Source organism: Panthera tigris, chromosome A1 (genome assembly GCF_018350195.1).
Source record: "Panthera tigris isolate Pti1 chromosome A1, P.tigris_Pti1_mat1.1, whole genome shotgun sequence".
Lineage (NCBI taxonomy): Eukaryota > Metazoa > Chordata > Mammalia > Carnivora > Felidae > Panthera > Panthera tigris.
Window position 1 is genome coordinate 69304530 of NC_056660.1, and position 12318 is coordinate 69316847.

A 12318-nucleotide genomic window follows, 5' to 3' on the forward strand; every position below is an offset into this window, starting at 1 on the left:
CAAAGGCACCACATGTGAGTCAAAGGGCAGAATGATCAGGGAGGCAAAATTAGTAGTTCCTCATAGCTACTCTTTCATGCCAGACTTCGTTCATTAGGCTCATTCCCCTCACTGTTGAACATTCAGTTCCCCGCCTCTACCAGCATACCCCTCCCAGCCTGAGGGGAGCACGTTGAGGCCCACTATGTTGCAGAGAATGAATGGAGAATGAGACACACAGAAGAGCTTTCAGCCTAGGCAGAGTTGGACAGGGCGAACGGTGTGAGTGCAGTGGGTGGATGGCCGGGCTGGGGATGGGAAAACTCCTGGGGGAAGTGGCCTGAATCCTGAAAATCAAGAGGATTCAGCCGGGGGTGGGGAAAGGGTGGTTAGAGAATATGTGTCTCAGGACCCGAGTTTTCTTCTGACCTGGAAATGAGAACTTGATGCTTTCCAGAAGAGGGTCATTGTTGGTTGGATTGGAGTGATCAGAGAGAAAGGAGATGTGTCATGAGAAGAAAAAGCCTCGTGGGCCTCAATTAAAGAATGAGGACTTGATCCTAAGGGTCTTCAGCAAGGTTTGAGAGTCACATTATTTCTCACTCTGGGTTTTTGAGCCTCCCCTTCCTTCAGTGTCCGTCGTGCAATGATGAGCTTGTGCACCAAGCATCTTGGAAGCCTGGCCCAGGCCCTTCCTCCTGATCGATTACAGGGGCAAGTTCCAACATTCAGAGCTGTACACAAGTTTGTTTTTGTAGGAGTGACAAAGCAGAATTTTCTGGGTCTGATAACCTGAGATAAATACTTACAGGATGAATCAAGCACGAAGTCTTTATAACGCTCTACAAGAATTTTTGTTCCAGCAGAAAAATGCTTATGAGTATCAAGAAAAACAAGATGGTGCATAAATATGCACGTAGAAACCTCTATATCCCTGGGGAAAATAGGACTGGGAAGAAATAAACCTCATATTTCATGTTCCTGGAATTTATTGTATGTGGGCATTGCTTTTGTTCATACTTTTATCAACCTCTGATGACACTTTATTGAATGTACATGACTTTTAGAATCAGGACCCATGTTAAGGATTTCTTATCCTACCCCCAGAACACACAGACACTTACTCTTAAGAACAGGAAGGTATTTCATACATTCCTGAAACTCCAAAAGTCATTACTGGCCTTTACCTGAGTGGTCTTTTGAGTCACACAAAATTTAAAGAGGTAGGGAATGGAAAAAACAAAACAAAAAACAAAAGGTAAAGTTATCAGTTAATACTAGCCGGTGCTTATTATATACCATTCTAAAGCCTGTAAATTCACTTTTTCACATTGGTTCCTGCCGCATCGAACAGTGTTTTCAAAGAGTGCTGGAATGCAAACAATATGGAACTTTGCCACCCTTTCAAAAAGTTTAGTCCAAAATAACTTCATTCATGTGGTAGAAAAGGAGTTAAAGGCAGGATATAGACTCATGGTTGTAGAAGTGTATGTATGTGTGTATGTGTGCATGCTTTAAATATGACTTTTCTTTAAAAAAAAAAAAAAAAGACTTCTTCCAGACTTTTAGGTTCACCGCTGGCAGCTTTTAGAAAAGAGCTTTCTTGGTTCGCAATTCTGAAGTCTTCCCCATCAGAGTGTCCTGCCACCAGGGGACAGAAGCCAGGGCATGTTCCGGACCCAGTCCATCCTCCACTTGCTTCCTGACATTTACATCTGCGTCTGTGAGACGGGAGTCACCGTGGAATAGATATTTTCCAGGCTCTTTTTCTTGTCATCATCATCAAACTGAGCCTCGATCTCCGCTGGATTGATGTAAGTATAGAAACGGGCCATGATGGCAAATATCACGCAGACAACCAGAAGCAAGGCCGCAAACAGAATGTACTCAGCCCACTTTAAAGGGATTGGAGTTGGAGCAAGAAAAAAAAAACAACAGAAACGATACAGGTTATGGTAACGTACGCATCGGGAGCACATTTTCTTGCTATGTCTAGGTAAGAGGTGCTTTGTGATTAAATCGTTATGGACAATTGGCAGCTATTACTATAGATACCGAATGGCCCTCTTTGCTTGAGTGCCCAGGTATAAAGATAACATTTTTTTAGCAGCAGCTGGAGTGCAAAAATCAAGAGTTTGGGGAGATGAGAGAAAATTTCTGAAAAACCCGCGTTAAGGGACATAGCTGGCCCCTAGAAGGATGGGGGCCCAGAGAACACCACACAGTACCCTTGAGGGAAAAATAATGTGCTGAATTGTTCTAAGACCCCCACGTTATCTTTCGGCAGGATCTTGAGGTTATGAGCACACAGCATTAGCGTATGCTCCGATGGGACCAGAGAGAGAAGTAAAGAAACAGACAGGGTAAGGGACGACCCCCTTATGAAGTACACATGCTGAAGTGTGGAAGGGAACGGTTTCAGTATCAGAAAAGCCCTCGTTTTATGTTAGCTGGAAAAATTACAATCACCTTTAGAATGGCTCCATCTTTAGATATTATGAAGCTTTCTGGAAAATATGTGTGGTTTGGGGCCATTAAGCTGCATTCACAGAAGCTAGGAAAGATCTTTCCTTTGGCAGTAAATCACACTAGGATGTAGGTATGTTAACCCAACCTAGTTATTTTGGTTGTCACTTTCCAACTGTGCAACACCAAGGGTAAATATGGAGAATCAGCACACGCTTGGCCCAAAGACTGTTTGTTCATCACCCTCTCTGGCTGGTTTTATCCAATCATTACCCAATCATTAGAGTCATCATGATGACCAGTGACACATAAGACAGAGGCTCGTACGATCTCTTTGTTCACTCTGTACCTGTTCGCTGAACTGGCCTGCTCCTGCTACAATAAGCACAATGATGTTGCCGACAGCCACTGTCAACAGCCATCCCGCCTGAAGCACCGACTTCATGTTGGAGGGGGCCTGAGGAAACAAAACAAAGTGAATCCCGATCTAAGCTGCAATCACAGAGCTGGAGAACACAACTTACTGATTCTTTAATTAGGCAGTTCACCCTAAAAATGCACACTGAGGGGGCGCCTGGGTGGCTCAGTCAGTTGAGCGTCCAGCTCTTGGTTTCAGCTCAGGTCATGATCCCACGGTTCGTGGGATCGAGCCCCATGTGGGGCCCTGCGTGGACAGCACAGAGCCTACTTGGGATTCCGTTTCCCTCTCCCTTTGCCCCTTCCCCCTCTAAAAAGTAAATAAATATTTTTAAAAATGCACATTGGGGTGCCTGGGGAGCTCATTCGGTCAGGCATCCAACTTTGGCTCAGGTCATGATCTTGTAGTCCTGTGAATTTGGGTCCTGTGTCGGGCTCTGTACTGACAGCTCAGAGCCGGGAGCCTGCTTCAGATTCTGTATCTCCCTCTCTCTCTCTGCCCCTCCCCTGCTCACACTCTGTCTCTCTCTGTCTCATAAATAAATAAACATTAAAAAAATAAATAAATAAAAGCTAGGCCTTAATCAGTGTGTTTACTGGTAGTTATGAAGAGATCTCAACTGAGCCTTAATGATCTCAAAGACACGGACCTGGAAGTGAACGCCAGTAGGAACAGCTGACATCTTAGTTGTTTCAGAGTATAGAATTCGCTGCCTATCATGACCCTGGTCACGGTCATTAATACAGTTCTTCCCACGTAGGACTCTAAATCTCTAGTATATGATATGGGAATTCAGCATCATATGATATATACCCCCAAGAAGCTAAACAGAGTCATAATACTATTCGACGACTTGGTCATCTCAAAAGCCTTGTTTGGTGGAATTTACCATGATGCTTTCTCGCATTTTCTGAACTATGAACGGAGAGCTTATTTAAATTAAGTCCCAGCAGCATTTTTTGAAGGCAGGAGCCTGGGGGAGGGGTGGTAGAAACAGTGACCAAGAGACCTGAGAATATGAGAACTCCAATCCCGTGACAGAGAAAACCACTTCACCGCAGGTGATCAGGAAATACTGTGGGATCTGTAGAGCCATGTTAACTGTGTTGGGTGCAATATCTTCAAACATGTGCAATTCAGCACAGCCGTCACTCTAAACCAGTAAGGCAAAAAGTGAGAAGAAATTAAAATGGAGATTGCTTCTAAAATAAAAATTGTTCAAACAGGCAAATGGAGTCTGGACTTCTAGGATCATGTCATATGATTTGTCAAGGAAGTACACATTTTAAACGTAAATATGCAACAGTGCATTTTATGCTCGTGATGAAACGGCCTTGGTGAGATTTGAAAATCTGTTCACCGGTGTTTTTCTCTTAAATCAGAGAGCACATTGGAAGTCGGGTTTGTTTAAAATGTTGCCATCTCTTTGGACTAAAAGTTCGTAAGTCCATGTAAATAGATTATGAAGCAGCAGCAAATACTAGCCAGCATGAACTTTTAGAGTTAATTGGTCTGTTTATTTTTACTCTAAAAAGGACAGTGAACTTAAGTCAATGCTAAGTTAAAGGATCAGTGGAGAACTGAATGAATTCTTTTTTTTTTTTTTATTTTTTTTAGAACTGAATGAATTCTAAGCCCATTTAAAATACAGACACTAATATTACCCCAGTTAAACCATTAGCATGACCTAAGTGTTTGCGTAGAAGTTCTGATAACAACAGAATGAGTTACTGACCTTCCTTCTGATTACATAGGTATAGGCACTACCGAATTCCAGGTTGGATGATTGGAAATCATTCTTACACTGTGGTGGAGTCTGTTGTGTTGGGCTTAGCGTAAAGCTTTTTCTACAAAGAGAAAGAGTAACATAGGTAAACATTCCTGGTTTTAACAGCTTCGATGTGTTGTTTAAAGAGGAAGACTCAAAACCCTTGAACTTTAGAGCACAGTGACCGGTACTTACACGCCCAAAGGAAAAAACTGATATTCGCTGGCATTGTGACTGGTGACGTTCACATACACTTTTCCATCCATTGTGATGTTGAAGCTGTCATCGAAACTATTTATAAATCTGAAACAGAAAACCATCTGTCTTGTGACTGGACTATGGGATACTTGGCTTTAGGTCATAGTTTGTGCACCTGAACTTGGGCTATGCTCTCTTTTGGAAGGAGTTTAAGATGTTTACAGATTTCTAGACTATAAAGGCAGAAAGAAGCGACCCTAGGTTGGTCCTTGTTCACCTGCTCATGAAAACACACCCCAAAGAATTTACCACAGTTCTCTCCCCACAGCTGTTCTAAGTACTTTATAACTAGGTACCATTTCTTTTCTTAAGTTTATTTATTTATTTTGGGGAGGGGGAATGATGAGCGGGGGAGGGGCAGAGAGAGAGGGAGAGAGAGCATCCCAACCAGCCCCAACTTGGGGCTTGATGTTACAACTGTGAGATCATGACCTGAGCTGAAATCAAGAGTCGGACGCTTAATGGACTGAGTCCGCCGGGTGCCCCACTGGGAACTATTTTAATGGTATGTTAGGATATTAGTATGGATTGAAATAGGTGCCGAGCACCCACTTCAAGAAGGCAGCGTGTCTCTATGTTCCTTGCTCAGAAGCTTTAGAGCTAAAGCAGTGAAGCCCATGTAAATGGTCCATGAAGAAGCATCAAATACCGGTCAGCGTGAAAAGCAGAAGTTGCCTGGTACCCTAACAGACAGTCTCCATCGGGGGCTTCTTTTTGGGGGGTGGGGATGGAAGGCCATTTCCTGTCCTTTATCTCTTAGAGCCTGAGCAGGGACAGGCTCCAGGGAGTGGAGAGGAAGAAGTGGGCCAGTTCAGCAACCAGAGACAGTTTTGGGGGAGCTCCCTTCAGGTCTGCAGGTCCTCGAGTGATGGTGACTGGCACCCCACTAGAAAACAGATAGGAGGGCAGCACCCACAGGACTTGCTGCTAGGTTCCAAGGCTTCCGGGTTCTGCAAAGTCCCCTATGCCTAAGCTACACACGGAGCCAGTTGAGTTGTTTGCCTTCAAAGGACCATATAGATGGTGACAGTGTAGACAGATGATTAGATCCCATCCTTAAATGTTCCGGGCTGCAGAAAGACACTGATGCTCTTGTCCTACACAGGAGAGGAGGGTGCTGCCCCAAATAAGACCAGCTGATTTTTCCTACCAGATAGGTGAGTGAAAGCTTTCAGCAGGTTATCCAATTTAAAGAATGGGAAGTAATGAGATTGTATACCTAAGTACTGTAGAGAACAATTTAACCTGTACATTCCTAAAACATATGGCCGAATTTCATCAGCTTTGTGGCAACAAGTAATGTCGGTCAAATTCTAGGTACTGGGAGAACATTTCTCTGAATTAAGCTGAAGTCCCTGGGCATTGGATTTGATGTAGTTTGACAGGTGCTTAACATAGAACACAGAATGTGACACCAGTCAGCAGGACCCTAGGTCCTAGGTAGACACCTAGGAGTGAAATGGCTGGGTCATATGGTCACTCTCTGTTTAACATTTTGAGGAACAGTTTTTCAAAGTGTCTGCATCATGTTGTCATTTTACATTTCCACCAGCACTGCTGAAGGATTCCGACTTGTCCACATCCTCACCAACACTTGTGATTGCCTTTTTTGTTGCTTTTGTTTTTGTTTTTGGCTAGAGCCTAGTGAGTGTGAAATGGTATCTCTGTGGTTTTGGTTTGCATTGCCCTCATAATTAATGATGCTGAGCATCTCCTCCTCTGTTTTTAGGCTGTTTGTATATTTTCTTTGGAGAAACATCTCTCTAAAAATGTCCCATTTAGGGCAGGGGAGAGGGGAAATGGGTAATGGGCATTGAGGAGGGCGCTTGTTGGGATGAGCACTGGGTGTTCTATGTAAGTGACGAATCACCGGGATCTATGCCCCCAAACAAGAGCACACTGTATACATTGTGTGTTAGCTAACTTGACAATAAATTATATATTTAAAAAAAGAGTCCCATTTAAAAATTGGGTTTTTTGTGTTTTTACTCTTGACCTATAAGAATTCTTTATACATTCAGAATCTCTCACCAAATATATGAATTGCAAATATTTTCTCTCATTCTATGGGTGTTTTACTTTCTTGATGATTTCGTTGGTAGTAAAAAAGCTTTCCATATGATGAAGCCCAAGTTACTATTTTTTTCTTTTGTTGCTTGTCCTTCTGATTTCATATCTAGGAAACCACTGTCTAACCCAAGGTCACAAAGATTTACTTCCAATTTTTGTACCACCAGTAAATAAAAATACTTGTAAAATATTCGGTTTTTTACTTTGCTCGTTCTTTTAATATATTTTAAAATTATTTATTAATTTGGTATAATAATTTATGCATATACTTAATAACAGATACCATATTCATACATTTTGGGTATATGTTCAAAATATTTTTATTGGATGTGATAAAAGTTTTGAAGCCTACCTCTCTAGGGAAACTTTGCACATGTGGACAAAAATACATGTATGAATGTGAATTATGGCTGTTTGGAAAAATGGCAGTAACCTAAATTTCCTTGAAGAAGAGAATGGGCAAATAAATTACGCGGTGGAATTTTATATAGTGGTTTAAGTGAGTGGAGATAAGGGATACATATAGCCATATGGTTAATATCAAAATACTATTTTATAATATTACAGAACATAAGCAGGAAAATAACATATTAAGTTTAAAAAGACTCAAAAACATTACTTGTAAATATGTACATATATAGCAATATGTAATGCTAAAAAATTCATGAGAAAGATCCATATCAAATTCTCAACCAACTTTTGACCAAAGTATCATTACTTCATGTAAAGAACTCTTTTAAGGTAGTCCAGGTATGTATTGCAACTAACTTACCGATACCACATAATTAAAAGGATTCCATTTTAATTATGTATTCTTTCGATGTATTCTTTCTTTAATTCATGCATTACTCAGAAATCTGACCTCCCGAAATTCTTGGAGTTGTCCTATTTATCAGTTTCTGACATTAGTTTTTCAGAACTTCCCTTTTTAATGGGTTGTCTCCTAGACAATGCTGAAATAGCAAATCCTTTGATCCACTAAGGATTTAATGTTGCCAGTGAAAAGAAAACAAGTTCCTGGCTTCTCTTTTTACCACCCTGGGTGGGTTGGTGGGGTAAAATGTTGCTGGTTTTATGTATCTCCATAAAGACAATTTAAAGAAAGAGAAAAAGAATGAAGCTTTAGCATAGCACCAGAATGAGAAAGGACACCACGATTTAAACTGTTCAAAGTTTCCAAAGTTAGGAGACATTTTTGAAGAAATGAAAATGATGATTCTGAGGCACAAAGGAAATACCAGAGGCACTTCCAGCTCAGACGAAATATGAAGATCAGGAAAGGGCCAAGTGACCATCATCAGATTTCCTTCCGGGTCTGCTAGGACAGTTGTGTGTATGTGCATGCGTGAGGGATGGAGGAACGATCTAGAAGACACAAAAGAAGATGTCATGGACTTAACTATGTCTCCCGGCCCCCTCTCTCCAATTCACATGTTGAGGTCCTAACCCTCAGTACCTCAGAATGTGACCGTATTTGGAGACTGGGTCTTTCAAGAGGTAAAATGAGGTCATTAGGGTGGGCCTTAATCCAAGATCACTGGTGTCCTTATAAGAAGAGGCGATTAGGATACAGACCCACAGAAGAAAGACCATATGAAGACACAGAGAGAAGATGGCCATCTCTAAGCCAAGGAGAGAGGCCTCAGAGAAAACCAGCCCTGCCAATGCTTTGATATTGGACTTCCAGCCTCCAGAACTATGAGGAAATAATTTTCTGTTGTTTAAGCCTTCCAGCCTGTGGTACTTTGTTATGGCAGCCTTAGCAAACTCATACAGAAGAGAACAAAGAAAGAGAGGAAGAGCCAAAGATCGAAAGGGCCTAGGGCTGGCTACTACCCACATGCAGTTACACTGCAGAGAAACCTGAGCACACCAAGGAGAAAGAAGATACGGCTTGGTGAAACGAAATTAAATCAACTACAGAGAGTGGCAGACGCTGTCTGTCTGTCTGTCTATCTGTCTATCTATCATGAGTACAATTAGGTGCTAGATGCCAAGAGAGATAAGATTCTAGAGTTCTGGGAAGACAATGGCGGCTAACCTGTGACCAAGTGTGAGAACAGAAAAGCACTCCCAGGCAAGCAGGGACTCGCAATTTACCTCACAGCTTTTCTTGGTCAGATATTTGAGCACGGTCTTAGCAAAACAAGAAAGGTGTCCAAGAAAGATGATATGGAGTTCAAGAAAGAAAGGCGCTAACCTGGGCAAACAGACAATTCTAGGAGGACAGTGGCATCTCAGGACTACAGAGCAAATGCCCTAGTTAGATGAAAGAGCGTGCTCGAGAGTTGGTTCTCAAAGAGGAAAGTGAATTCCCTTGATCCAATCCCTGGAGATAAAGGTTTATCCTTTTGTCAACAAGAGGCCAAGTGAGTTACAGGAAAAAACAAAGGTTGTGCAAGAAAACCTTAGTTTAAAATTAAAGCAGTCAGGGGCACCTGGGTGTCTCAGTCAGTTGAGTGTCTGACTTCAGCTCCGGTCATGATCTCACAGTTTGTGAGTTCGAGCCCCACATCAGGCTCTCTGCTGTCAGCACAGAGCCTGCTTCGGATCCTCTGTCCCCCTCCCTCCCTGCCCCTTCCCACGCTCTCTCTCTCTCTCTCAAAAATAAACATTAAAAAAAAGAATTAAAATTAAAACAATCAAGATGTAGTACCACCGAACAATTCAAGGTATATAACAGAATATTCCAATTAATCTTGACATTCAGAACGTTTGCATTTGAGGACATATTTTCTTTTTTTTTTTTTTTTTTAACGTTTATTCATTTTAGAGACAGAGAGAGACAGAGCATGAATGGGGGAAGGTCAGAGAGAGAGGAAGACACAGAATCTGAAACAGGCTCTAGGCTCTGAGCTGTCAGCACAGAGCCCGATGCGGGGCTTGAACTCACGGACCGCGAGATCATGACCTGAGCCAAAGTCGGTCGCCCAACCGACTGAGCCACCCAGGCGCCCCGAGGATATATTTTCAAGGATATAAAGTTGCGTTTCCTTCTCTTTCAGACTTCTATTACATTGTGGCTAATATTTATATAGTCAACCTGGAAACCCTGTATATTAATCTATTTTTAGAATTGACCTAGCACATGGAATACACGCAATGATAAATATTACAAATATTAACGATGTGAAATAAACCAGAGGTAAGGAGACATGAAAAGTTAATTCCATTTCTTTACCATTTCTATTAGATAATTAATAGTCATCATCCTAATCATATTACCTTTCCCCTCCATTAGTTCATGTTTTAGTGGTAACTGGTAAAAACAAAAATCCAAAATTGTTAATGTGTGGCCACAAGGAAACAGGGATTGGTGGTAGGAGTTCAGCCAAATAGGAGACCTACTCTCATTTCTCCCCCAACTTATTCTTATTTTTCCATCTTACTTAAAAAGCGTATTTACAGAAAGTTGGCTTTTTGGTGTACAGTTCTATGAATTTTTTTTAACATTCATTTATTTTTGAGACAGAGAGAGACAGAGCATGAACAGGGGAGGGGCAGAGAGAGAGGGAGACACAGAATCTGAAACGGGGTCCAGGCTCTGAGCTGTCAGCACAGAGCCCGACGCGGGGCTCGAACTTATGGACCATGAGATCATGACCTAAGCCGAAGTCAGACGCTTAACCGACTGAGCCACCCAGGTGCCCCCAGTTCTATGAATTTTAACACATGTCTAGATTCATATAAATACCACTACAACCAGAATACAGACCAGTTCCCCAAATCTCTCTCGCGCTGCCCATAGCCAAACCTCTCCTCCACTCCCAACCACTGATCTGTTTCCACATCCTTATAATTGTTTTGACCATTGCCAGAATGCCATGTGAATGGAATTATATAGTACGCATCTAACTTTTTTGAGATCGGCTTCTTTCATGGCATGATGCATTTGACATTCATTTATATTATTGTATGTGTCAATAGTTTGTTCCTTTTTTGAGTAATATTCTTTTATGTGGATGTACTATAGTCTATTGTCTGTTTATCCATTACCCACTGAAGGTCATTTGGGTGACTTCCAGTCTTTGGTGATTATGATTAGAGGTTCTATGAACATTTGTGTATAAGTTTTTATGTGAACGTAAGTTTGCATATATTTTTAATTAAAATATTTTTTTAATTTAAATTTTTTTTTATTTGAGAGAGAGAAAGAGCACAAGAGCACAAGCAGAAGAGGGGCAGAGGGAGGGGGAGAGAGAGAGAAAGAGAGAAAGAGAAAAAAGAGAGAGAGAGAGGGAGAGAGAGAATCTTAAGCAGGCACCATGCTCTGCTCAGAGCCTGATGCAGGGCTCAATCCCATGACCCTGGGATCATGACCTGTACCAAAATCAAGAGTCAGATGCTCAACTGACTGAGCCACCCTGGTGCCCCAAGTTTGCATTTCTTTAGGATAAATATCTGAGAATGGATGGCTGGATTGTATGGTAAGTATACATTTGACTTTATAAGAAACTGCCTCACTGTTTTTCAACAAAGCATGGTTACTCTGTCTCCTCACCAGCATCTGGTATTATCAGTTAAAAAAAAATTATTAGAGCCATCTAATAGGTATGTCATGCAACTCACTGTGGTTTTAATTTTAATTTTTTTAATGGCCAATGATGTTGAACATCTTTTCACACGTTTATTTGCAATGGATATATCTTCTCTGTTGTAATGTCAAAATCTTTTGCTGTTTTTTAACTGGGTTATTTTCTTGAGTTCAGAGAGTACTTTATATATTCTGGATACAAATACTTAGATATATGATTTGTAAATATTTTATGCCAGAATGTAGCTAGTATTTTATCTTTTTTGGAGCTATTGCATAGTTTTAGAGTTTCAGTTTCCAATCATTCATTACTGGCATATAGAAATGTGATGCTTTGTTGTGTTGCCCTTGTATTTTGTGCCATTTCTACACTTGTTCCTAAACTCACTTACTGATTCTATGAGCTTTTTTGGTAGTCTTTGGGACATTCTGTGCAGATACTTATGTCATCTGTGAGTAGGAATAGTTTATTTCTTCCTTTCCAGTCAAGATGCTTCTTTTTCTAGTCTCATTGCACTGGTGTCTAGAAGGATACTGAACAGGAGTGGAGAGCGCGGAGGAGAGCGCGGATGATCTTACGGGAAGAGCATTCAGACTTTCACCGTTAAGTGTAACGATAGCTTCGGTTTTTTAGATGTCCTTTTTCAGAGTAAGGAAGTTCTCTTCAACTACTAGTTTGTTGAAGTTGTTTTTTTGTTTTTTTTTTTTAAATCATGAATGGACACTGAAGTTTATTAAATGCTTTTTCTGCATCCATTGATATGATGATATGGATTTTTTTCTTTATTCAGATGACAGTTTATCTTGATTGATTTTTTTTTTTTT

At 41.1% G+C, this 12318-nt stretch overlaps 1 protein-coding gene across 3 annotated transcripts in view; it reads right to left on the reverse strand.

Moving 5' to 3' along the window:
* Positions 1 to 966: 966 nt before the first annotated feature.
* SLC15A1 (solute carrier family 15 member 1) overlaps positions 967 to 12318 on the reverse strand; it is a 55612-nt gene continuing 44260 nt past the window's right edge. For all 3 annotated transcript variants that reach the window (XM_042979556.1, XM_042979573.1, XM_042979563.1), the window contains 5 exons: positions 4827 to 4934; positions 4599 to 4710; positions 3873 to 4016; positions 2795 to 2902; positions 967 to 1874 (listed from right to left, as the gene is read on the reverse strand). In XM_042979556.1, the coding sequence (XP_042835490.1) occupies positions 1689 to 1874; positions 2795 to 2902; positions 3873 to 4016; positions 4599 to 4710; positions 4827 to 4934 (658 nt within the window). In that variant the 3' untranslated portion in view covers positions 967 to 1688. The remainder of the gene's footprint in view (positions 1875 to 2794; positions 2903 to 3872; positions 4017 to 4598; positions 4711 to 4826; positions 4935 to 12318) is intronic.